This window comes from Squalius cephalus (genome assembly GCF_949319135.1).
Source record: "Squalius cephalus genome assembly, chromosome: 19".
Lineage (NCBI taxonomy): Eukaryota > Metazoa > Chordata > Actinopteri > Cypriniformes > Leuciscidae > Squalius > Squalius cephalus.
The window spans coordinates 24,217,723-24,245,137 of record NC_137140.1 but is presented as its reverse complement, the minus strand read 5'-3'; the positions used below and the strand labels follow the sequence as shown (position 1 = coordinate 24,245,137).

The window sequence follows — 27,415 nt, the reverse complement described above, 5'->3', positions numbered from 1 at the left end:
GCTGCACGGCAGATATTCTTTCAAAACTGACTTAAACTAGAGAGATCTGAACATGGAGGCCCCTCTAATGTGACAGGAACGAAGGCTCTTGCAACAGGGAGGCTGTCACCGAATAGCTGTAAACAAAATACTGATTGCTGGAGGGACCGCAGTCACAACAAAAGATGTCCTACCATGATGTTACCAAACTGAGTTTCCATAGGTTCCTGAACAAGCAGACACTGTGTTTCCAATGATCTCTTCATCACCCTGAGCTGGGTAAAGGAATGAGAAAAAAAATGATAAGACAGACGAAAGCATGGTTGTACAAACTCCTGACAGGACTCGACATAACTGGAGCAGAGCCCTCTCTTCACCTTTCTCCGCAGCAAAAAAAATCTGCACTCGTCTGCACACAAACACTGGGAAACGTGGCTCCCGGCAATTCTACAAGAGAGGAATTGGCAGCTAAAATCATCATGCATTGACGGCAGATATGCTTGCTGTGTTGCTTAGCATGTGTAGGGCAGATTTTCTCCTTTTCTTTCACACAAGGAATTGGATTATGGTGGAGTTTTTGCCTTTATTGTCTACTTCCCATTATTGGGCTGGAATTGTAATCACAGTGTCACTGCTATACCACCATCTATACAATGCAGTGCTCATACGGACAACAAAGGAAATATTCAGCGCACTGAAACATGAGATTTTTTTCACAATGGACTGGTACTGTAGCTCTGCAGATGGGTTAATTTTGTCTTCTGTGTCACCCACGGCTGGTAAAGTCGCGTGGGCGGAAGAGGAAGGAGCTGTCGCGGTGAAACAGACGCATCCCTCAACAGCTCAAGAAATCCTACCAAGTTAAATAGTGGTGCTCCCTCTCCACAGATCTGAACGTCCTTATAATTAGACATATTTGCATAGCGTGACTGCAATGGCACATTTTTTTTAATCTTTTTTTGTTTCCTTAGCATTAGATGTTTACACTGCACTGATCCCTGTAAGTCTTCCGGTGTCTTGTAAGATCCAATCAACCCAAAAGAGGCCTATCCTCATTGGACCCCTAAACAATTCCATTGGCTAAGAACATGGAACTTTTCATTGGGTATAATTTTTTTTACTATTTTTGCCGAATTAGAGATTATGGATTCACTTTACAGTGTATTTCTTCTTAATCATGAAATATGTTAATTAATAGCTTTTAAATTACACATTGCATAATATTACCAAAGCTAAAAATGAAACTTTCCCCTTTGTGTTTGCACGTCAAAACTGGTGCAACTGCGTAAATCGAATGATTAGAAATGGAAATGTTTAATGCAGTCTTTATTCAAGCTGTCAAACCACAAAAATATAAACTTGCACATAATGTATATTGTATCTTACATTATGTACACTACCAATCAAAAGTCAACAACGGGGTCAATAAGTCTGAACAGAAATCAATACTTTTATTCAACAAGGATGCATTAAATAGATCAAAAGGTACATACTTTTACATTACAAATAAATTCTATTTCAAATAAATTCTGCTTTTTTGAACTTTCTATTCATCAAAGAATTTTGGAGGGGAAAAAATCATCACAGTTTCCACAAAAACATTAAGCAGCAAAACTGTTTTCAATTCTTGAGCAGCATATTAATGATTAATGATATTAAGGATCATGTGACACTGATGACTGTAAATTCAGCTTTGCCATCACAGGAATAAATTACATTTGAAATATATATTAATATTGAAAATTATTATTTTAGATTGTAATAATATTTCACAATATTACTGTTTTTAATGTTTTTTTTTTAATCCTTGGTGAGCATAAGAGACTTAAAAACGTACTGACCCCCACATTTTCAGCAGCGGTGTGTATATGTACCTAAATAACGATTTTGGAGTGTTTTGTTTAGATCAAGTTAAATTAAAAACTATGTGTGAGAATTTTGAGCAGCCTACAAATTCCCATCTGGACGCCATCAGTGGTTTCGAATTTTAGGATGCCTGTCACATCCGGTGTGAGACCTTCATAAGTTTGATCCGTATGTTAAAGGAATGCACAGATAAACCAGATCACAAAAGGGTTACTCAGTGAGTCTTTATTATATTCCACTACTAGAGTCTGAGCTCTAGTATACATTCATCGTATGTCTAATTCCACTCTAAATCTAGTGTGTTCAGCAGCATGTTGCTTATCGAGGGCTGATCAGCTGCACTGCATAGAAAGGTTGCGAAGAAACATGCTTGATCTTTTAGAAAGCAGGTTGTCAGAGATCAACTGAGCCCACGAGACAAACCTATGAAAGGTTTAGCCTCAGTGTTCCTCCTCACATTACAATGTTATTGTATTTCCATCCCTCAAGACTACCGTCTTGCATGATAGGTCTAGAATGAGGTGGAACATCACAACTCAGGCAACCCCTAAAGGTTTGCCTTGCCACTGTATAATGTCTTACAGTGCATTTCATTTATGACAGTTTTTTGATGGCTGTAGTTTGCTACTGGCGTAATAATCTGAGATATCTAGCGGCCCGACTATGGAAAGTTCCCACAGTGATGTTTGTGTGGTGTGACGGCTCTCACTCCAGCAGAAGTCTCCTCAGCTCCTGCGGGCAGGTGACCGGGAGGGCACAGGCGAAGTTCTCACACACATACGCGGTGGCTTTGCCGTCCTGCGAAACCAGGGTGGAGAGAATAGGCAGCTTTTGATTAAGGAAATCCTCTGTGTTACCATCTGCCAACATCAAGACCTGAAAAAGAGAAAGAGGGAGGATAAAGAGGGGGAAGGGAAGAGAAACAGAGAGAGAGAAAGCCATAACTGTCATTGTGATGTCAGTTAGGTGGGAGTGGGAGAGTCATACTTTTGCTCTAATGTAAAATTTATGACTCAAAGGGCTCCATATGCTTTCTTGGCTAGTAATAACCCACAATAAAGTACAGGGCAGGGCGATTATAGTGACAGCCCCATCAATGGTTCATTTCTACAGTTTGTTTAAATCTGGCCTCTCTATTCTCTTGGGGGTTCCAGCAACCCAGAGTCAGCAACTTCTATGGAATGAGATAACCTTGACCTGTCCTTGGTTACATTCACACCTTCAACTCATCAGCATATAAAATATCTTATTTCATACCCCTTCAACTACTAACACAATTTTACACCCCTGCATGTTGCAGTCAGTGACTACTTAATAAACTCAGAAACCCAGAGCGTTGTATGACGCCATTTTAGTGCCATGTTAAAATTAAAAATGTATTCCAAGTTTGACAATGAAATCATGTTTGTAATTATCTGAAAATTCTGCAGAAATGAAGTCATAATGTTACAAGAATAAAGCTGTAATGTTTTGAAAGTCATAATGTTTTGAGAAGTATGTTGTAATGTTACAAAAAAAGTGAATGAAGTCATAGAACTAGGAGATTAAAAGTGTGTAAATAAAGTATGATGAATTGTTTTGAGACGGGGAAAGATTTTTTAGAATAAAGTGTGTTAGTAATAATTTTTTTTTAAATAAAGTCAATGTTTTAAAAATACAGTCATAATACTATAAGAAGAATTAAAGGTGTGTGAATAAAGTAAAGAAATATTTTGAGGGGAAAAGAATGTTAAAAAAATAAAGTTTGTTAGTAATGTTTTGAAAATAAGTCAATTTTCTGAGATTGAAGTTGTAAGGTTTTGAGAATACCATCATACTATAAGAATAAGGGAGATTAAAGGCGTGTGAATAAAGTCTAAAAAAATATTTTGAGAGAAAACACCGGTTTCAAAAATTTGCATTTTCAGGCACCAAAAACGCCGTTGTCGTGTAAACGAACGGCCAAAACGAATAAAAAGTTTTACGTTTTTAGGTGAAAACGGTGTCGTGTAAACAGCCCCTTAGAATTAAATTGTAATGTTTTAAGATTACAGTTATAATTTTACAAGAATAATGTCTTGAAATTAAAATAATACAGGCGTGTGAATAAAGTATAAAGAAATATTTTTAGAGGGGAAAAAAAAAAAACGCAATATTACGAGAAAAGTCTTAATAATTATCACAACAGGAATAGGAACAGAACCTTCATCAAACCAAGAAATGGATGTGAAGGATTTATGTAAATCATATAGGATTTAACTGAACAAATTTCTTTAATCTAATAATGCTACAAATATATTTTGTTAATTTGGAATGTAATCTCAAAATATTAATACTTTAATTTCGTAATGTTAAATCACAAGTTTATTCAAAAAAAATAATAATAGTATTTTCAATTAATTTGAACTAAAAAGCTATGTGCAATAAAGCTTGTGTCTTAATAATTCAATTCTATTGATCCATGCAGACTGCAGGGGTGATAGTAGAAAAAAATCCTGAGCCTGAACTTTTTTCCCTGGGAGGTAAGCGGACCCCTAAGCCAAGATATATGCCCTGATCAACATAATTGTCAGGGGTGTGCTCCCCTAGGAGAACATTTTGCTAAATAGTCCTTTAAATTATAGATTCTGGTGACTTTTGTGGATATAAATGGACATCATTCAGACATGAGATGAACAAACCCAATACAAGCCTATAATATTACAGTAGCAGGTTTCAGTAAGTCAAATTTACGACCTTTTTAAGACATTTTAAGACCATAAAGATTGAAATTTAAGACCTACACGACGTATTGCCAAAAAATTCATTTTATTTCAATGAATTCAGTAATTGAAAAAGCATTAATTTAATTTACAGATAAAGCAATCACATTAGTAACCTTCCACACCCAACAACGCGTGTCAGAGAAAAGAACAGAATCAGATATCATTTTTTTATAGAAAATTGTACTTTGCATATTATACTGTAAAAAACACATAATTAGTTGATTTTAGTTGATCATAAGATATGAACTGGCATGAACATTTCATGATTTAGTGTCAAAAACTTATCACGGTTATCACAGAATCCTGTTCAAAAAGTACTAATACTACACAATGAAATCAATTCACCAAGTTTTATGTCGAAAACCAGCAAATAACAAATAAAGCATCAATATGCACTTTTTGTTTACATAAACATTAAAATAATACCATTAAAAATGATAGCCAGATTTTAAAAGTGTCTTGCAACATGTTACTAACATGTACAAGTTCAAATAAAGTTTTGACAATTTTTTTTATAAAAAGATAAACCTCACATATTTCAGACTTTAAATGATTTTTATAAAAAGAATGAGTCAATAAAAGATAAATTACTGACATTTACAATGCACTTTAGCTTATCTTTTATTATTAATAGTAAAATTAGGTCTGACTTTCCCGTGGCGTCTGTCGTTGCTATGCAACCATGCACTGCGCTCTCCACAATGATAAAGTTTTAGTGGCTAATGGATTTCCACCACCGAAAAACGCCTGGAAAAAAACGAGCGCGTCGCTTCAATTATGAGCGCTCTTACCTAAGTGCGCCTACATTTGAATATACTTAAGCGCGCAAAAGACGCGATATGTGAACGGCCTGTTGGCGAGCTACCTCAAATCAGGCAACGAGCTACAGCTGCTTGATTACTAGGTTCTAACTCGTGTCGTGGCAGCACTTTTTCCCCGCTAGTTCCATATAATTTTTTCCTTGCGCACAAAGTGCAGAAACATGCTTCTGGTTGCCGGAGTTTTTGGCACCAGCTTCCAAAGGGCTTTTCGTCTCTACCCACCACCTCTATCCAAAACCATTTATTCTTTATGCCTTTATCAACAAGTTTGGTGTCTTCCCCTGGCTTCATAAAGTTACACTCCATGACTTTGGCTATGTTTCGCGCTGCCAGTGTGGGAAACACATTCGTAGTGTATGGGAAACACAAAACAAATTTGCACGTGGAGTGACTGCTGAATCAATCTGATTGGCCAAAACCAAAGACCAGCCCCTACCCTATTACCGATTGGCTGAAGTAGGCTTAGTGGTGTGGTTTAGTGAAAGCGCCTCTCAGATCTTGGGATAATTGTAAGATCACGCGAACGTGTCTGCGTTTTTTTTTTTCGCAGACACGTCTGTACGCCGGAAATCCGCCGTGGCGCCGGAGTGCTATCAGGCCTGAGACTGTAGCATCCCACCCCTCCCGCTCCTGAAATAACTCAATCAGGGCCATGTCCAGTCAGGGGGGATGACTGGCACAGCAGCAGGGGAGGACACTGTGGTAGCTACACTAGATTCTTCCTCCTTTAACCGAACAATACCACCGCAGGATGGGAGACAGCAAAGAGAGAAAAGCAAGAGGCTGAGCTGCCCACTGGCCAAGAGTTACCAAAGGGGAAAGGATGAAAGTGTAAATCTACTTTTCCTCAGCGAGACGATTTTACTGCCAAGCCTAAAGCTCTGTGAGATCCAAGAGGAGGGAACGGGAAAGGACTTGTGAATGTGACAGAGGTTAAACCTTAGGACAGCTCTCGAGGCTCAGTTTAGACCCAGCTTTTTTGGAGGATATTCAGGTGTACCAAGAGCCAGACATTCTCTCTGCTTTCTGGTCTTGACACACTCGGTGTGATTTTTGACAGGCATGGTTAACAACTCAACTCTGCGAAACCTGTCCTTGGACTTATAAGCACAATATCTTGTTACTGTCTGTTTGCGAGGATCTTGCCTTTATTGTATCTCAAGGGGCCGAGACAATTCCGCATCATTACTTTCCCGCTAGCAGGTTGGCAAGGCTTTTTGTCATATTTGTCGTGACCTCACGCGGGGCTGTCTCCAGACTGACTCGAAGAACTGTGACAGTCCACTGAGGCAACATATAAAAAATGACAAGTAGACACAACATAGACTGAAAAGATGCATGGAGCCTGGGGTTAAGGAAAGGCTGGACTTTCTCGCAGTTCATTCGCGAAGTTCGTGGTAACCACCCTTAATAATTCTCAGTGTAAAACCACAACAACATATTAGTGCCACATTAAATATATACGATTTAGAGAATAATCTCATAATAGGCCTTTTACAAGAATAAAGTCTCAGAATATAAGGTCTTTAATCTCCTAATTTTACAACTTTATTCTCAATATCTTACATATTTTTATGAGATACTAAAAAAGCTGTCATTGGTTCTCAGTGCATCATATTAAATAAAGCTAAGAGAGGTCTAATAAATAACATTCTATAGAGTGCCATCGTCCTGAAGTCAATGTTTTTTTTTAATGGTTTTCTGGTTAAATGCTTGAAATAAGTTGTGTGGATATTTTCAGGTTTTATAGTATGACATTAAATACATCAGTAATACCCCTGTTATTTTTTAAAGCTTTTACTTGTCTTGAAAAAGGCAGTTGCTGGCTAGGTTATCGGGGACATTAAATGTCATCATGGTGAACAGGTAATCTCATCTACTCACTAGTCCACTTTTTCAAGCCTCATTGTGTTTCTTGCAAACTATTCAAACAAAGATTTGACAAGAGTTGTTGAAAGCTTAATGGTGGTGACATTGAAGTCATGCGACCGTGGTGTAGTTTGTTTATAGCCTACGTTTTTATCCTTTTATTTCTGCCGATTATATATTTAGGCTTTAAAAGTCATTAAAATTCTGTTCATTTGTGAAGATTATCATAATCAACAATTGGAATAAGAATCATAAACTTTTGTTGGTCACAGAGCTTATTTTCTGCAATAAATTAAAAGTCAATGGACAAATCATATTGGCTTTTTGTCGAACCAGGGTGATGCTAACTTCTGGGTTAGCTTTTTGCCTAAAAAAATGCATCATTGCTGCAATGCAAATTCTGTCAGTAATTACTCACCCTCATGTTGTTCCAACCCCGTAAGACTTTCGTTCATCTTCGAAACACAAATTAAGATATTTTTGATGAAATGCGCGAGAACTGAGAAGATGACGCTCACGATCATTTGATGGGAAAGTGTGAAAGTTAAGCCATTGGTAAGGCACTTTTACGTTTTCTCGTTGGTTTCTCACGATTCGGACATCCAGGAAATGCACACTTTTAAACCATTTTAAACAGTACATCGAGACCCATCTGCGTCATCTTCTCAGTTCTCGTGCATGCGTCGTGGCGTTCTCGTGAACTCACGTCAGAGGCCCACACAGAAGAAAATGAATAGTTGAATAAAGTCATTATTTTTGTGCACAAAAAGTATTCTCGTCGCTTGATAAACTTAAGGTTGAACCACTGTAGTCACTTGGACAATTTTAACGATGTCTTTACTAACTTTTCTGGGCCGGCAGATGCAATTACCTAGCAGCCTATGAGCCAGCTCTCAGATTTCATAAAAAAATCTTAATTTGTGTTCCGAAGATGAACGCAAGTCTTACGGGATTGGAACAACACGAGGGTGAGTATTGACAGAATTTTCATTTTTGGGTGAACTAACCCTTTAAAGCCTGCATGAAATCGAAATTGCAAGTGTCAATTATTCACTATTGTGATTTATATCCATGTGAAATGGCTTCTCGGACAAGGAAAAATATAGGAGGGGATTTGATTTTGACCGCCAGCAATTGATTGGATCTTTGTCTTAAAAGAGCTTAGTGAATTTTAAGGCTGGAATATACTACCATTGTACACATTTTTGCCCCGATTTGCAGCCTGGACAAGTCGACGCAAGTTGGTGAAAGTCAGAGCTGATCTGTAGATTTTGGGCAGTCGAAGTTGACCGTTTTCACACAAAATTGCATGATGGGCAGACTCAAATCTAGCTTCAGACTGTGATTACTTCCATGTTTGATATTTTGAGACAATTGTAAAACACATATTGTTTTCATGTTTGTGTGCATGTTTGTGGGTGAGTTTTTGTGTTCAATCTGTTACGATTTTGAGTTGTGCAATGTATTCCAGCGTTTACTGGTTCACCTTTTCCTCATTTCTGTCTAATATATACTCTGATGTAGTACTCTTTTAGATGTATTGCACATGGCAGCAATTCTGAACATTGTTATTTATCTTGTTTCCAAATCTCTTGTCTGAGCCTCTATTTTAGCCCAGAGTCTCACAGATTAGTCTGGTAGTGTATTTGTCAATCTCTAACTACTGGCTCTACTGGTGTTGTTTGCATTACATCTCAGCTTCTGTGTTTTGTGCTTTTGCTACACATGAATCCATCTCCTACTCCTCTGTTTTCTGATTCACATATTCCCATGAGCTAAGCCATGATTCCATCCCAGCTACCATGCACTGATATCCTTCTTCTAGACTGTCAGCTCCTACCTACTCTCACCAAAACACACACAAAATCAGGCACAAACACTCACACACACAAACAGTTGATTAGTCTGGGGAATTTCATCAGCTTCTTCTCCTGGCAGGATGGAGCCTCTCTGGAGAGCTTGAGGCTGTCAGCGCGCACAAGTGGAGCACACAGCCATTAGTCATTTAATTATCTGCCGTAAGTTTATTTCTTGGTTGGAGAGGAATGGAGCATCATGACCTCATTGATTCCCCTGTCTTCGTCTACACCCCTCAAAGGTAAAGGCCACTGTACAGAATAAGTATGTAGTGCAAGGCATTGTCAGTGGTTCTGTGACATATTAAATGATAAATCATCAATGGGAGTTTTTCATATTTTGATTAAACATAAATTGTCATTTAATGTTGGCACTGATCAGCTGAAATATAAAATTCATTAGATGAAAGTGCTTAGAAACACTTTGCTCTAGATAATTACAGCATATATGAATAGAAAATAATATTTTTGTCCAAACAAAGACAAAATAAAAAATACAAATGTGTAAAAGAAAATACAGGTGTGGACAGGATAAAATGAATTAAAAAAGAAAAAAAATAATAATTAAAAAAATTAAAACTGGTGTTAAGAAAATTTAAAAACAAAATTGAGGGTAAAACAGTTTTTAATTAGTAAAACTTTATAAAAAAAAATGTAATCTTGAGAAAATTTTTGATATTTTCATTAAAAAAAATGTAAAACAAAAATACCACTGGTGTGGAAGAGATTAAAAAAATAACTTTTAAACCGTTAAACTTTAAAAAATGAAATTGCAAAATTTTAATCTATTTATATGTATAAATATATATATATATATATTTTTATGCTGTAAAAAAAATTAACACTGGTGTGGACAAGATTAAATTTAGATATGCACCAATTCTAAATTTCTCCACTGATACCGATAGCCAATTTTTCTGAATGATATCTGATGATGCCTCTACTGATAGTTTGATTTTCGTAAGGGAAAAAAAAAAATCTCTCCCAAGTAATGCTGTAAACTATGAGGAAAAAAAAGGGGGGAAAAATGGGGTCCATCAACTGTTTGGTTACTGACATTCTTCAAAATATCATATTTTGTGTTCAGTAGAAGAAAGAAATTCATACAGGTTTGAAACAACTTGAGGGTGAGTAAATTATGACAGAATTTTAATTTTTAAGTGAACTGTCCCTTTAACTTCGACAGCCTATTTCAACACGAAAGATTTTGTTCACACATACAGTATGAGTTACAGTCTGACACATTTTTCCACCCCTTTTTGATTGACAGGATATAATCGACCCTGATCATATGGTGTTTTTAAACAATCGGCCGTTGGCCAATAACTGAAAAAAAAAAAAAAAAGCTTTTATCGTCCAATACCGATTATTGGCCGATACATCGGTGCATCCCTAATTAAAATAGAGTAAAATATCTTTTTAGTCATAATTAATGAATATGGCATGTTGAAACTGTGATAAAACACTGGTGGACAGGACCACAACCCATAAACAAACAAACTGTGCTTTTAGAAAAATCTGTAAAAAGTGTGGACAATAAGACCTCCTCCCTTACAACCACATTCAACAGATCAAAAAGCAATGCGACAAGGATTTCCAGCATGGCCACAACTCAAAGTGAAAAAAGGGTGAAAAGGGCAACCACCTAAGAAGAGAACATTTTCTTCTTTTCCATTTCATCTGATCTAGCGCATGACCTCTGCAGACTCTGCTTCTCTGGTCTGAGTGCTCATGATCCTATGGAGGACTTAATGATGTTAAGGGTTGACTATTCCTGCAAGGCTGATGTATAGGTCGGGTCTACGCCATAGACTGTAAAAAATAGGTCTACGCATACATCAAGATCAACTCACAAGATGGCCAAAGCATCTCTAACCCTGACCCTGTCTAGATCCCAATTGGGCAATACGTAGGGCAAGCATGAATCAGATTGCATCATTTAAAACAAACAAACAAACAAATAAAAAGCCTAAGCTAGCTAAAAATGAAGAACATTAGCTTGTCCGTCTGAAGCCCATTTCCTATTAAGCACTCAGATCTCTCTTGGGTTGCTCATTAAAGCTTGTCAGGGATTCATCCGGTGGCAAAGAAACTCTAAAGTGACAATTTCCCATGAGGTGGAGCACCTGCGGAAATACTCTCATAAGGAGGATGAAAGACTTGCAGGGTATTTTAATTGTCTGACTGTGTTCGGCTAAAAGTCTCTCTCTCTGAGGTTTTTTGAGGGTGCTTTCAGGTCATCGAATCATTAAGTTCTCAACTAAGTTCAGGAAAGTAACAGGAAATGGAAGTATCTTGCATGGTGGGCAATAATATTATACAATTCTCTTCAGAATGACCACATGTGTATATTATAAAGCCTTTCACCAAGCACTTTCAGTAAAAAGATTTGATTTGGAAAACGATATCCAAAAAGTGATTTTCCTCTCTACTGTTAGAGGAAGTATGGTATCAAATGAATTTGATTTCAATTATTTCTAAAAGCTTTTTGCAGACTTTTCACTCCCATTACCTGCTTCAGAGCATCTCAAAACATTCTGAGGAAATGAGACAGACAAAAGTAGAAGCTTTTTTTGATTTTTATGCTGATTAACACAGACAAAGACCTTGTTTAATCTGAGTGCAGTTGATTTAAAGAAGATGGATAAAGACACAGCAACTTGTCATCCCTTCAGGGTCTATCTATCTCATGGTCGGCCACATCTAAGGCTATTTTATAGGCTGACGTTGTCTAGTGTGAGAGTGTGTTAAATGCAGAGTGTTAAATGCAGAGAGCTAGTGACATTTGACAGCTGCTGAAATGCTGAGCCACATGGTCTTATATCAGGACAAAAAAATTAAAATAATAATAATATTCCTGAACACAGTCCCAAGTTGTGAGTTGAGGCTGCACAGCCTTTTATTTCCAAACAGTCATAATATCCAATGAGATTTTGAAATCAATCTTTCATTGTTTCCTTTGTTTCAGTTTGGAGTAAAAAAAAGCTCAATTACATTACTTTCATCAACAATATCCAATAATGCTTTAGTACAAGGGTTTTCAGTCGTTTCATATCCAGAACCCCAAAATATGATTGTAAAATTTATTCTAAAAATGTATATAAATTATATATTTTCATATAAGATCCAATAATGCTGTACGCACTTTTGCCAAGCCCACGAGCTCCGCAGCAGACTTCCACCTGACAGTTAAAGCAGCATTACATCACAAAAATGTGGGCTTGGAGGACGATTGCAAGGGCTTAAGGTTCCATTTGGGACAGAGCCATTCTACTAATATGACACAGAAACTGTTTCACTGTTTGTATCACTCCACTTGTTTTTGCTGGATCTATACTAGCAGCATTTCTCACAGCGAGCGTCAATGGCGGACGAGCAAACCCACTATAATTTCACAAATACTACTGTTATGGTTTCAAGAATGTATTTGTTTAGACCTCAACTATGCAATTTATATATAAACAGAGATAGTAGATTAAATTGATTAAACATCAATTTGTTCTGGTTACAGTATATAAAACGAGCAATCTTTGGTCTTATTAATCTATTACTTGTTCCAGAGCATTGATTTGGCTAAGGGCAAACTAACTAGAGTGCTGCTTTTGACTGAATTCTTTGCTTGTGTTTATTTCCTGTTGTACAAATTTCTTATACTTTCATGGCTATTGTTGTTTATTTAAATATTATTGTACAATAAATAATATAAAAGTATTTGGTATTGAAAAAGGGTCTGTTAATGATTGTGATTTCGACTGAAAGTTACATTTTTACGACAATAAAAGGCGACAAGCGAATCAGTAGCAAAGACTTTTATATTGAAAGAGACTGAAACAAGGATGTAAACAAGGACATTATTTTTACTTTAAACTTTAAACAACTTATAGGATGCAACTGACAAATGCATTGACTAGCGCCGTCATGGGAAATCCTCTTAACGGTTAAAAGGACAAAGACAAAGATATCGCTTTCCTCAGCGAACATTCAAACTGATTTTTGAAGAATGAACTGAAGAATAAATGCTATATCAGATACAGATAATACACTCGCTTAGTCGATCTCTCTCATTATACTCTAATTCAATAAGCTTCAATAAAGCAACTCAGCATTCTTTGGTTGCTAGTTCTAAAGTGACGTTTTAAAATAAGTAATGAAGGTTTGGGCTCAACTGTTAAACTGTCAATTTGAGATTTTAATCTGTGGCTGTATAGTTTAGAAAAAATAAGACACTTTTTAAAGACACTTTGTTGTTAAAAGCTGCCAAAAGAACATTATCACGATTAATCTCATGATTTCTGACCATTCTTTAGAAAGCAGAATGAAACAATAATAAATAAAAGAGATATTACAAGCTAAACTTACCAAGTATTACTTTAAGGAACTGTTTCTAAACACAAAATCTGTGTGACAGATTGCGGCGCGTGCGTGGGTGTATTTTAGCATCTCCCCTGAAGAAGAAGATGCAGAGTTAGATTGTTCATTAGACATGAGTGATGATGATGATGTGTGACCTGACTTTTGGAATATGAGACAGGAGATTAGCTGACATTAATTATGATTATAAAGACAAGGCAAAGAGAAATCACAGACTCACAATCTCTTTCTGAAAATCAGAATTGTGAAGTTCATCTCATTAATGCTTAGGAACAATACTGCTTTTTTAAAACAATGTGCTGGTAATGTGTGTAACTGCTTTTACAACATGAATCACAGAGTTTTCTAAGATCTACTATAATTCTCCATTGTGTTGTTTTTGAGTTTCTAAGGCCTTTTTAAGACTTTGCTTTATACTCCTTCGTTCTCGCTGGGTTGCCTCGGGACCTCTCTGGCTGTTGTCATGTCTCAGCGGCCTTGTTAGGGATTCAGGACCATTTGTCTCAGTAATCAGACGAAGTCGAGAACTCTTCTCGGTCCAAAGGGCCATGCTCTACTGTACTGCCGAAATCCCATCTCAGATGAACACTAGAAATATTAGCACTTAAATGGTTCCAGTCTCCTATGTACTTAAAGAAATTATTGTATGAAAACCACATCCCTGGATTATAGTTATAATTAAATTAACTTTTACACGAACAAACGTTTTCTTTGTTGGGCAACAGTACACCTGGACAGCGTTAATATGGATGGACTAAATTGATCTCAGAACAGACTGAGCACAAGAAAATCATATGACTGTAGTGAGCAGCTGGTTGCCATCATCAGGGATATGGAGTGGTTGTTCTAATGCTTCATATTTTACTGTAACAAGCCCCACGAGGATTCGCACCCGCACCACCTTTATAATCAACACAGGTTTTGGCCTAATTAAAGTATGGATAAATTTATTCCAACAATTTTTAATCATGCCTACAGATCGCAACGGCTGGGATGAATTGATTTTGAAGAGTGTTGAATTCAAGAGTCCTCTAGCAAATTTGAATGAAATAAGCAAGAACAGATGAGACTGCAAAAGCAGGAGATTCTTATACAGTGCATTCTCCACAATTAAACCCTGTGCCCCAAAATGAAGGAACAGATTATACAATAATTGGATTTAAATTAAAAAAGATTTTCTAGTCTGCTTGGCTAATGTATCGTGAAAAATGCATTTTTGCTACAGTCCTTCCAACACACTCTCGAGCCTCTCTATGTCTGTGTTCATAAACCTTTAATATACTTTGCACCAAATGCTCAATGATGTTGAACATTCCATTATCACATTGAAGGCACAGCGAGAGCCGATCAGAGGATACCTAATACTTACAGTGGAACGGGAATAATTCATTTTGTCGAACTCAGTGAAGCGTGTAGTAGGTCTCGGGTCACTAACAGAGAATTAGTTGTGTCTCTCAGATCACTGCAGGGCCGCACATGTTCATAAGCCAAATCAGTTTACATAGACTAGCATCAGCCATTAAAAATATCAGAGTTGTGCACCAAGAACAAAAAAATAAATATGCCATTTAAATTAAATTTCAATCAAATTCTTGAAATTGTGTGCCAGGATGAAGGCCAATGGAAGAACTGATGGAGGGAGGAGCCAGGTGGGAACCATGGTGGAGACAGAGTGACGAGGCATCCTCGGGGATGACAGACTAAGGTGGAGCTGAGGGTGCATAGAGCCTGCATAGAGGGTGCATAAAGTGGAGCTGATGGGTTGACAGGCCGAGGTGGAGTCCATGGCTTGCAGGCCTGAGGTGGAGCTATGGGATCAACACACCAAGGCGGAGATGGAGACTTGGATGCGATGAAGGAGACTTGGAGCTGGCTGACAAAGAAGACTTGGAGCTGACCAACGAAAGAGATTTGGAGCTGGGTGGGACCAGCGGCGGAGACAGGGCTTGAAAATGGGCTGGTGTCAGGGAATCCAGAAGTTCACACGAGAAGTAACAGACTTCAGGGCTGGGAGGATTTGCTCCACAATGTCCAACTCCACCAGCACTCCCTCAGGGGATGACCACCAATACCGGCTCACACACTAGGTCAGACTTGGCAGGCTCTGGTTCTCTGTCCCTGAAGATAGAGAGTGCAGGTTCAGGCTCCGGGATAAACACTGGCTCCAGCTTGAGCTCCTGGATGGATATTGGGGCCCGCTCCCACACCTGGTCAGACTGTGCTTGCTCTGGCTCTGCAGTGGGCTCAGGCTTTAGGTCCTTGATGGGCATAGGCACTGGCTCTGGGTTCGTGGCAGGCGTTTGAAGGAGTGGGGAATGACTTGGGAGGAGGTCCGTAGTGGGTGGGGTCACTGGAGTGAGGATGGGGGTGACAAGATGATGGAAGTGGGCTGGGTAGACGGAGTGGGAAGGGGAGTGGCCACTCCGCCAAAAGAGCATAGTCCATGTATTGTACCAGAGTGCAGGTGGTAGCTCCTGCTGGCAGCAGTTGGAAAAGATAGTCATCCAGCCTACTTCAGAAACATGTCTTCAAGGTGCCGTCGCTATAGGACACCAGGTGGCTGAGTCAACTAGAACAGGCCAAAAACTACTACTGGGGGCTATAAATACACAGGGTAACTGAGGAATAAAACAAGTCACAGGTGGGAACTAATCAATCAACTAACAAGGAACCATTGATGGATGGATGGATGGATGGATGGATGGATGGATGGATGGATGGATGGATGGATGGATGGATGGATGGATGGATGGATGGATGGATGGATGGATGGATGGATGGATGGATGGATGGATGGATGGATGGATGGATGGATGGATGGATGGATGGATGGATGGATGGATGGATGAAATGACAGAGAAAACCACAGAAAGAATGATGCAACAGATAGAATGATATGACATAGAATGATATGACAGATAGAACAATAAAACTATAGAATATGAACTGGATATGCTCAGTTCAGGACAGAATGGAATCACAATGTTCAATTAAACTAACCAAACATGTTGGCTAACACAAAGGGTAATTACTATCAAGCGCACACAAAACACAGCCTCTTACTGCAGACAGGCAACCCAGACAGTGCAACTTTAAATGATAATGCTGTTTTGATAACCCTTGGTGAGTTCAGGTTAAATCTATCACAGCTATATCTACACAAACACGGAAGGTGAGCCAGTGTCACATGGACAGTCAGAGTGGGAAGCGGAGCGCAACGGCACTCTAAACGCTCTCGCAATGTACGAACAGGAAATCTCATCAACTCCACAGTCTCCAGGCCTCAGATTCAATTTCACATTTTTCACACAGGAAAACAGATCGTGCCTTTAATATTTGAAAGTAATATGTATGGATGAGTGTGTGTATTTGAGGAACACTGATGCATGATCTTTCCATTGCCAGGATTTATATGACTATAATGAGTGAGAGCAAGCTCTGTTTTCCTTTGTTTATAAAGAATACCCAATGCCATGGAGACAAAGTGCTGGTTCTGGCTGATTCAGTGACTTAAGATGATGGCTCTCATTACGTTTAATTCATGTCCTGACTCTGCAGGTGAGAACCATTTATCCCTCTCTAATTACGTGTCTCTCTTGTTACAAATGAAAAAAACAGATTAGAAAGAGAGAGAGAGAAATGTAGCTTAATCTTACCATTTAACTGAAAGCAGACATGTCAGCTCTCCATACACGAAAGCGCCTTCAACATCCCTCTCTGTTTGTATTGAGAGCATTTTCCTGACAAAATTATTCAAAAACTTTAAAAATTCAATTTCAGCCACTAAAGCAATAATTCATCTTTTTAAAATGTAACAACATCTACTCTATCATTCAAAAGTTTGTGGCCAGTAAGATTTTTTTTTTAATGTTTTGCCCAAAGTATGTCCAAAAATCGTGCCCAAATTTTGGAATGCTTCAATGCATGTATATGCATTAATTGGACTACAACTGGCCTTGGTGTTGTGTGCTTGCTCCAAAAGACAGAGGTGGCGTGCAAAATATAATTAACCCCAGAAGCTGAAGGGAAAATAAAGGTACATTTTCAATGTTGTCTCGCTGTTGAGGAGCCTCAATGTTGAGGAGCTATATAGCCAGACAACTGACTACTATATTTGGTTTTGCATTTTAATATGATGCAGAAGGCTAATATTAGACAGTAGTTCAATTACACAAAATCCCGGAAATTACAAATGCACTATCCTTAAAAATAAAGGTTCTTTATTAATATCTACAGTTCCACGAAGAACCTTTAATATTCATGGAACCTTTCCATTGGAACCCAAAATGTTTCTTCGGTGGCATTTGCTGTGAAAACCCTCTTTTTGTTGTGTATAAAAACAGCACCAACTAGCATAAACCATCTTGAACCATAGCTGATCTCTTACCAGAATATGACACGGTAAATCATAGTTTATTCATTTGTCTAAGAATAGTGATACCTCGAGGGATTTAAGGCAGGGCTGATGATTTGACTGCAGGCTCAACTCAATAGCAGAGTCATCTATTTTTCAGTACGCCCTTCCAACTTTGCAATCAACGGCCTAGGCGATCTTTCGATCATGTCCAAGTCAATTAAACAAACAATTCAGAACAGGGTACATCTGAGGCTTAGTCACAGCCAGACAATAAGTGTGTGTGTGTGTGTGTGTGTGTGTGTGTGTGTGTGTGTGTGTGTGTGTGTGTGTGTGTGTGTGTGTGTGTGTGTGTGTGTGTGTGTGTGTGTGTGTGTGTGTGTGTGTGCGCGTGCGTGTGTGAGAGAGAGAGAGAGAGAGAGAGAAAGGAGAGAGAGCAGTTCCTTTATCAGTCCCTGACCAGATGAAATTCTATGCAGTTTATTTTTTATTTTTTTATTTTTTACTGGCTTCACTTACACTAACTCATTACTTGCAGCCTCTTCTGGTTGTCGTCTTGCTGTGCCTAAGAAACGGGGCCAAGTTCTTTTCTCCTTGTATCAATTCCAAGCGATATGTGAGCCCTGTTTAACATGTGAATTGAACACATGAGCACATACGATTGAATTTAAATTGAAAATGAAAACGGGACTGGGCTGCTGTGTTTCCAGAGACTGTACAATTTATGCTCTTTTTGCAGATGCTCTCGCTCCAAAATGACAAGTGAGATTGATGGATATGTTTGAGTTCAAATGCTCCTAGAATGAATGAGTGAGTTAACTTAGTTGGCCAAGACAAATAACCTATCCAGATGTTTACTTAAAGTCTTCCTGTGGTGAAAAAATCTATGTGGTGTTTTTAATATTCACATTTTAATATGGACAAACCATGTGTAAATTCATGTCAACACCATTGCTTAAGGAGAGTATTTTCTCCTTAAAACTGCAGTGTTTCTAAAACAGAGGTGTTTCTGACGTCACAAACTACCTTGTAACCAATCACGTCAGTGTGTGATCCTCAATGAGTGGATCTCTGAGCTGGTGTGAGTGAGTTGAGGCGGGGCTAATTTGCATATTCATAGAACCGTGTATGCTAAATGAGGCAAGGATATAGAGTTACATTCAATCTATTTAAGGCATGAAGAATTTTTTTTTAAGGATAAACTCTTAAATATGTCATTTTGGTGATCAAAGAGGAGTTTTAAAGGATAAAATGATTGACTAGAGGGTGACTTTAAATTCTATGAGACTTTGTGTCGCTGATTAATGCACAATAACATACCCAATGTAACAGCTATAAAATAGGGGCAGTTCGCACAAAAATGAAAAACTCTCATTATTCCATAATTTTGTTCAAAAACCTTCTTTCTTCATTGGAACATACTGAATGAGGCAAAGAATATCATGGCCTCTTTTGCAATATAATGACAGTGAGAGTTCTAAAATCATACAATAGCTATGTGTGACAAACAGGCTGAAATTTAAGTCATTAGTCCCTATAGATCATTAAATCTTTCAATTAGGGTTATGGAAACGAGAAACGGATACAGTGCTTTTTTGTATCCTTGTGTTTCTGGTTTTCCTGCCAAAGTCAAGTTTTGAGATGCCTGTCTTGTTTTCCCCCTCGGGGAATTTTTGTTTTATTTTACCACTTCATTAAATATCCTTCATTCCTGCACTTGAATCCTCGCATCACTATTATTCCACTCGTGACATTACGAACCAGCCATAATGGGGATTCAGCGGAAGAAGGACTCACGCCATCCACCGGTCTCCCCTGTCTCCTGCCCTCACTACAAATGCATAATGAAGTTTAGGAACTTAACTTCCCTCCGTCAACAGGGGACCAAAGTGAGGGAGTTTGCCCTGAGTTTCAGCGCGGCTGCAGAGGGACTGAGGCTTGGGGATGCGGCTCTAAAGGACTTGTTTAATTATGCCATTGATGAGCCCAGCAACTACTGGAGGATGAGAGGGCTGGAGCATTTGACGTTTGGGGAATTTGTTAATTCCCTGGATCGTCAACGGAATCCTCCAGCTAGGGAAGCTGCAGTTCCCCCAGAAGTGGGAGCTATTGCGGCAGCGTCTCCAGAGCTGGTTATTCCCACACTGCCACACCGCCTCACCGCAAGTGCAGGAGGAAGGCTCCTGTTGCTCCCTCTAATTCGGTGGTCCGGAGGACCCGACTTCGGGTGTTTCAAGGCCAGTGGTCCAGGAGGACCCGACTTCGGAGGTCTCAGGTCTGGTGGTCCGGGAGGACCCGACTTTGGGGGTCTCAAGTCCGGTGGTCCAGGAGGACCCGACTTCAGAGGTTTCCAGTCCGGTGGTCCAGGTGGACCCGACTTCGGTGGTCCCAGGCCCGGTTGTCCCAGAGTTGTCCACTCTCCCTGTTGCGCCCCCAGTGGTGGCCGAAGAGGCTGCAGTACCGCCACACTCTCATAAATGGAGGAGGAGGAAGTCGTCCTCCATCCCACAAGGCCTGGAGGCCATGCCCATGCTCCTTGCTCTGCTGGCGCCGCCAAGACTCCTAGCCCTGCCGGCTCCGCCCATGCTACCTTTTAAGCCTGAATTTTGTTCACGTCAGGCCTACCGAGCTTGAGCATCTTCATGTCAGGCCTGCAGAGCCTGAGCTTGTTCACGTCAGGCCTACCGAGCTTGAGCTTGTTCACGTCAGGCCTGCCGAGCCTGAGCTTGTTCACATCAGGCCTACCGAGCCTGAGCTTGTTCACGTCAGGCCTGCCGAGCCTGAGCATCTTCATGTCAGGCCTGCCGAGCCAGGGACCGTGCACGTCATGCCTGCCCAGCCAGAGACTGTTCACGCCAGGTCAACCGTGCCTGTGTCTTCGGACAAGATGGCAACCTCCGCGCCTGTGTCTTCGGACAAGATGGCCGTCTCTGCCCCTGAAGTGTGGGATCCGGCCTGGTCACCTGAAACATCAGCTCCGCCCTGAACGCCTGCTCAGCCTGCTCCGCCATGAACTCATGCTACGCCCTGGACGCCTACCAAGCCTGCCCAGCCTGCTCCACCCTGGTCGCCTGCACAGCCTGCTCCGCCCTGGTCACCTGCACAGCCTGATTCGCCCTGGTCGCCTGCACAGCCTGATCCGCCCTGGTCGCCTACACAGCCTGTACTACCCTGGCCCTCAGCCAGGACTCCAGACCCGCCTGAGTTTCCCTGTTGCAACCCTCCCGTCCCACCCAAGAACTGTATGGACTATTATGCTGGCTTTGTCTTGGCTCCCCTCCCTACCCTCTTTGTCTCTGTGTTTTGATCTGCCTGTCTTGTCTGTTGTTGTGTTTGGTCTTGTATGGTTATGTTCCTGTCTCGTTTTTGATGTCACTCGTTAGGGACACCAGGTGGCGTCCCTTTTGAAGGGGGGTAGTGTCAGGGTTCTGTCACTTCTGTCTAGTTTATATCTTGGTTTGGTGACAGAGCTCTGACACTCCCGGTTTGTCATGTGCTTGTGTTATAGTCCTGTCTGTTGTGAGCATATGGTTTGTCATGTGTTTCCTTGTGCCATGTGCTCTCCTGTCGATTGGCTAGCCCCTCCCATCTTGTTACCTGATTATTGATTTCATTTGCCCCACCTGCTTTCCTCGTTACCCTCTTTTGTTTGCTTCCTTATTTAGTCTCCCTGTGTTTGCAGTCCTGTGCTGGTTTGTCACTTTTGTATCCTTGTGTTTCTGGTTGTCCTGCCAAAGTCAAGTTTTGAGATGCCTGTCTTGTTTTCCCCCTCGGTGTAGTTTGTTTGTATTTTTGTTTATTTTACCACTTAATTATAGATCCTTCATTCCTGCACTTGAATCCTCGCTTCACTATTATTCCACCCGTGACCGGCCACAATATTCTTTAACAATGTACCTTTTGTGCCCCACAGTTGGTATGACCTGAAGGTTCATTTTTGGGTGAACTGTTTTTAAACTCCCATAAGTAACCAACAGCCTATGTGCTTTATGACCAGAGTGGCAGAGACGGATTTTCAAATATCACATCATGGGAGACACACTCACACACTCCAGTATCTCCTAAATACAGAAAGAGAACCATGCTATGACATATTGTGCAGATGGAAACAAGAGATCATAACTAGACCATGAGAAAGATACATTACATTTCTAAACCAAGTAGTCTATTAAGAATAAAACCAAAAGGATCAATATATAAATTCTTCAGACATGAAACCACCTAGAACGATATACATAATGCGATTAACTTACCAAAATATGACATTTACGAGAGAATATACGATGGGAAGCAATGTAGAACAGGACTTGATTTTATCGATCTCGATAAGACCGAAATGGTTTAATAATATTATTATACTGCTAGTATTATCTTCCCTGCCTACGCAGATTCCGTTATGTCAGCAGAAAATTTGTTTTAGAAGCAAAGAAAGTTATTAAATTCTAATGAAAGATTATGAAAACCAAAAATGCACATGCACAATAAGAGGGATATTAAAGTGAATAAATCTTTAAATTAAGTCTTTAAATAAAATACAAACAAAAACAAACCTCTAGGTCATGGACCCAGCTTAAAGAATGAATGTGATGTGACCTTATATTCCTCACTCACAGAGTCAGTATCATTAAGATTACACAAGTATAGGTATAATGAGAAAGAAGATGAATGTACCAAGGTGTCTGCCCCACCAGGGAGGAACAATGTTAATAAATGATGCACTGTGAGGAGATCAAACTCAGCCTTTGACACAAGATGTGACATGCAAGGTTCACTGATGGAGTGTAAGGTCACATGCTAACAACGTCAGCTGTCCTCCCAACACCATCCTACAGAGCCACCTACTGTAACAACAGAAATAGAGAGAAACGGGACGGCCCCAGCCTGTTTTCCATTCACAACCACTCTCATCCATTCCGCTTAAAAACTAACTCATTATTCCACCCTTAAGGAAAGGGAGGGTTACCTCTCTAGGGGTTTTCACATTCAATAAGGATGTTAGACTACTGTAATAAATGACAAAAGGTTAGACCCCAGTCTGTCTACTGTTGTGCTTGCTATTGGTATTTCACACTTAAAAGCTGTAAGGCCAGGTGTGCTGAGCATGTGTGTGTTTGCTCTTTCTGCCGTCGTGCAAGAGAAGAGAGCATTCGAAGAAGCACTGGGGAAAAGGACAGAAAGAGTGCAAATGCTATCCTGAGTTATGACCTTTAGCAAAAGGAAAAAAAAACCACAAAGCCAAGCCTAAGGCTAAAATCTAGAAAAAACTCCAACTATTTACTAATTATTCCGAAATTTAAAACGTAGTGTGGTGGGTAGCCATTGTTCAAGCCCTTTGCCTGGAAGTGTGTGTGTCAGCATGCATAGGTTAAAAATCTGACAACTTGACCTTTTGCTGGAGATTACTTTAGTGAACTCATTAGCATGACTGTGCTTCGACGCACACGGCATTCTGTGTAAACCAATGAACGTGTCATGTACGGGGAAAAATATCTACATACAGGGAAGGGCCACTACAATCTGAAAAAAGGTCAAATGATAAATAAGTCAGTCAGTGTTGCTTTAAATGAATCTATTATGCATATGTCTATTATGCAAGATTAAAAAACGCCTTTCAATTCGCTTATTTGTAGATTTAATTTCACAACAAATTCAAAATAAATCTACACATTTTTACAGAAAAATAAAACCAATGCTAAAGTAAAAACCTGTTAATTGGTTAACTTTAAGTTACCTTAAAAGAAACTATAAATTGTTTAACATCACATCTACTGTAAAATCCTGTCAAATGTATGGTTTTTGGAAGTAAAAATTTCGAATTACCATATAATTTACAGAGAAAAACAGTAAACGGATATTATAAGAAGTCCCTGTGTGATTATATTTAATTTAAATAGTTTTGTTTCTTCTTATTTTTGTTATCAATAATGAGCATTGTGTTTGTCATTTAATGTTATTTAGTTAATGTTTATTGCATTATTTTATTTTAACTTGTCTTTGTGTGTACGACCCTGTGCACCATATGGTATTAGTCATAATTGAGTCATAATGTGACTTTCTATTGTGCCACCTGTATTATTGTGGTGGATATCAGCACATTTTGAGGTAAAAGCAGATATTGCTGCTTCATAAATGATTCATAAATGAGTGTTTCTTCCACTTTCAAATTACTTTACCCAGGCGAAAAAATTAAGAAAAAAATTAAATGTCACTTGTGAGCATAAAATTAGTATTATGTATAATTTACAATCAAACTATATATATATATATATATATCTATCCTCATATAATATGTCATAATATATATCATATATACTGTATATATATATATATATATACTGTATATATATATATATATATATATATATATATATATATAATCCTCTTTCTCCTTATCTCTCTAGCCGCATGTGACCGTAAGATTGTGCAATGTGTATTTTAAATTAGTATATTTACTAAAAGTGCCCAGAGATGAAGAAACACCCAAAAATACTTTATTGAAATTTCACAGCGCTTTTTTTGTTCAAAATTAAAATGTATATTAATTATTTTACTTTGTTTAAAGGTTTATCAAAAATATATTCCTAAAACATTTATGTTGCTATTGCCTCATGTAGTATTTCAAAGTCGAATGGACAAATTTAAACTCCCAATTAGAGTGACCTTAATAGTCCTAACTCTTCTTCAGAGAGTAAAGCACACTTACTTTATGGGGCAGAAATAGGGAGTTGACACAGGCAATCAAACTTGCAGTGTCCTCAGCATCAGGCTGGCCACAGACAACGATCTACGAGAAAAAAATAAGAGACTGTTATGAAGAACAGAACAACAAACTTGTGAGCAAAAAAGACGTATGAACCACCGAATGAACAAATGAGAAGAGAATGAAAGAGATGAAGAAAGGGTCAGAGCTGCTCGTATGGTGCTGTAATGAGGTGGGCAGGTGTGTTGTGGAGCGCGCTGCCCTTAGCTGGACCTTTAGCTTGTTATTCCTCCAACTCTGATGACTTCTCTGCCGCTGGTGAGCTCTGATGGCCATGACACATGTTCACAGTTCTTACAACTGTGAACAGGAGGAAACAGGAGGAAATTTGGAAAAAGGCCCTGACAGGTAAAACTTTTATCCAGTCTAGTTGACATGTGACAGATTCGTTCACTAACGATCCTCATAGTGAGGACTGCTGAACTAGCTATAGCAAGGGTCATACTGATATCCAAAAAAAAAAAAAAGCTATTTAGGGATCAGATACACCTTCAAAAGTTTGGAAATGCTTTTATTCAGCAAAGATGTCACTAAAAAATTCAATTAAAAATAAAAGAATCCTAAAAAAAAATATCTCATGCTTTTTACAAAAATACGCAGCACAACCGTTTTCAACATTGATGATAATAAGAAATGTTACTTGAGCACCAAATCAGCATATTAGAATGATTTCTGAAGGATCATTTGGCACTGAGTAATGACTGCTAAAAATTCAGCTTTGTCATTACAGGAATAAATTACATTGTAAAATATAATAAAATAAAAAAAAGTTATTTTATTCACAATATTACTGTTTTCACAGTAATTTTCATCAAATAAATGAACTTAAGACGCTTCTTTCAAAAACATATATATATATTTTTTTTTTATCAAAGCCTAACTTTTTAACAGTAATATATATACAAACAATTTTATATCTAAGCTTTTATAAACATGTGTTATAAACATTAAACATGGAAGAAAATATGAATGAATACAAAAGAGCATCGAATGAAAGGGCTGTAATATCCAGTAATGTGAAATGAGAGCATATGGCAAGAACTGAGTAAAATCCTTCAGCATGGCAAAGACACTTAATCTAGTTTATGGTGTTAGCCATAACATTAGCCTGGAGGCTGATGCATTCAGAAGTGTCAGTCCCCACTGGAGAGAAGTTCACTTTCAGGTTTTCGGAGCATGAAGTGAGGAGGTTCTTCGGTGGAACTGTATTACATTAAGCCATGGTTTGTTACCAGCATATGCTGTGTCTCGCATGCTAGTTTGCTGTTGTCCCAAACAGGTTTATTAAGCAGCAAGTCTTTTATGGTCCACCAGCTTCACAGGTTGGTTTTGACACCTTCCTGATCAATAGATCGAATATCTTCCAGAAGGCTTGGCATGGCCCACACATGCCTAGGGAAGTTCAAGATGGCTCCCCAGATGCTGTGATCATTAAACTTGCGTGCACAATTGAAAGCTTCCTGTCAGGCTGTATTACTGTCCGGTACAGTAGCAGCAAAACACTGGACCGCAAGGACATGTGGAGGGTGGTGCGGTCAGCTGCATATAACACCGCGGGTGTATCGGTCTAACCTGCAGGACATCTACACCAGATGGAACAGGAAAATCATTGGGAGAACCTTGATCAATGATCTATTCTCAGTTCTGCCAGGAGTCATAGTTTATTTTCTGGCAAAAACCATTGTTCCATCACTGTTTACTTACTACACTGCTGCATAATAAAATCTATATAAATTATATGTAAACGATATAAAATAAAATAATAATGTGTTAAAATAATAAATAAACAAATAAATGTGTGTGTGTGTATATATATATATATAGTATATAAACAGTATATATATATATATATATATATATATATATATATATATATATATATATATATATATGTATATGTGTGTGTGTAATATATGATATGATATATATGATGAGCACACAGTGGAAAACTACCAAAAAAGACCTGGCCTTGAGAGACTTGAGAATTGAGTCTGACTCTACCTTAGGGACTTGTAGTATTCACAGTCAAGGAGTAAAAACATTTCATTGACATTGCATCAGTTGGACATGATGTGACAAGTGAAACCAGACTTTTAAAATTCATATTCAGTAGCTGTGGTCCAGTTACCTGTTTAAGGGTGTAATGTTGGGCCATGACACCGCGGACCATGTCTGGCAGGGCAATTGGCACCTTAGTCAGTCTATCAGAGAAAGCAATCAGTAATTCCTGAGAGCGCTGAATCCAGTCCTGCCGGCCTGTGAGGTGGGAGAGCCGCAGCAAGTTCATGGCTGAGACAGAGTTTGCACTGGGTTCGGCACCATCCTGATCTAAAAAAAAAAAAAACAGTCAGACACCCAGAAGCCATATTTTCCAGCACACTGATGTAAACAGTCTTGCTCCTGGAAAAAGTGGCATCATAACATTGATGGTTACAATATCAATTTAACCAGAGCCCATTTATCAGGTTAAGCAGAGCTAAAAGTGCCTGATATCACGAGTGAAGTGGCTCTAGAGCTGTGAGTTGATTTACTTTATCTGCTCTTTGTTTGTGTGTGTGCAGAGAGAGTGCTGGGAGTGGGTTCCCGGGCCGCATGTCACGATGTAATGAGTCGATTGCATCTGGGAGCTGAGAGAGACGGAAGTGATGACTGATGAATAGCAGCAATGCTGTCCCAAACAAACACATGCAGATGATATCGGGTAGCTCACTCCTTAAAAGACACATGCACCACGCGTGGCCATTTACTGTGTGGAAGTCACGTCAGAATGAACAACCATAAACTGAAACATAAAT

General features: G+C 39.0%; 1 protein-coding gene across 1 annotated transcript in view; it reads right to left on the bottom strand.

Moving 5' to 3' along the window:
• Positions 1-2,045: 2,045 nt before the first annotated feature.
• The window catches only part of spata20 (spermatogenesis associated 20), a 44,509-nt gene continuing 19,139 nt past the window's right edge, over positions 2,046-27,415 (bottom strand). The window contains exons 14-16 of the mRNA XM_079852223.1: positions 26,749-26,948; positions 24,564-24,644; positions 2,046-2,721 (exon numbers count right to left, since the gene is read on the bottom strand). Of these exons, the coding sequence (XP_079708349.1) occupies positions 2,551-2,721; positions 24,564-24,644; positions 26,749-26,948 (452 nt within the window). The 3' untranslated portion in view covers positions 2,046-2,550. The remainder of the gene's footprint in view (positions 2,722-24,563; positions 24,645-26,748; positions 26,949-27,415) is intronic.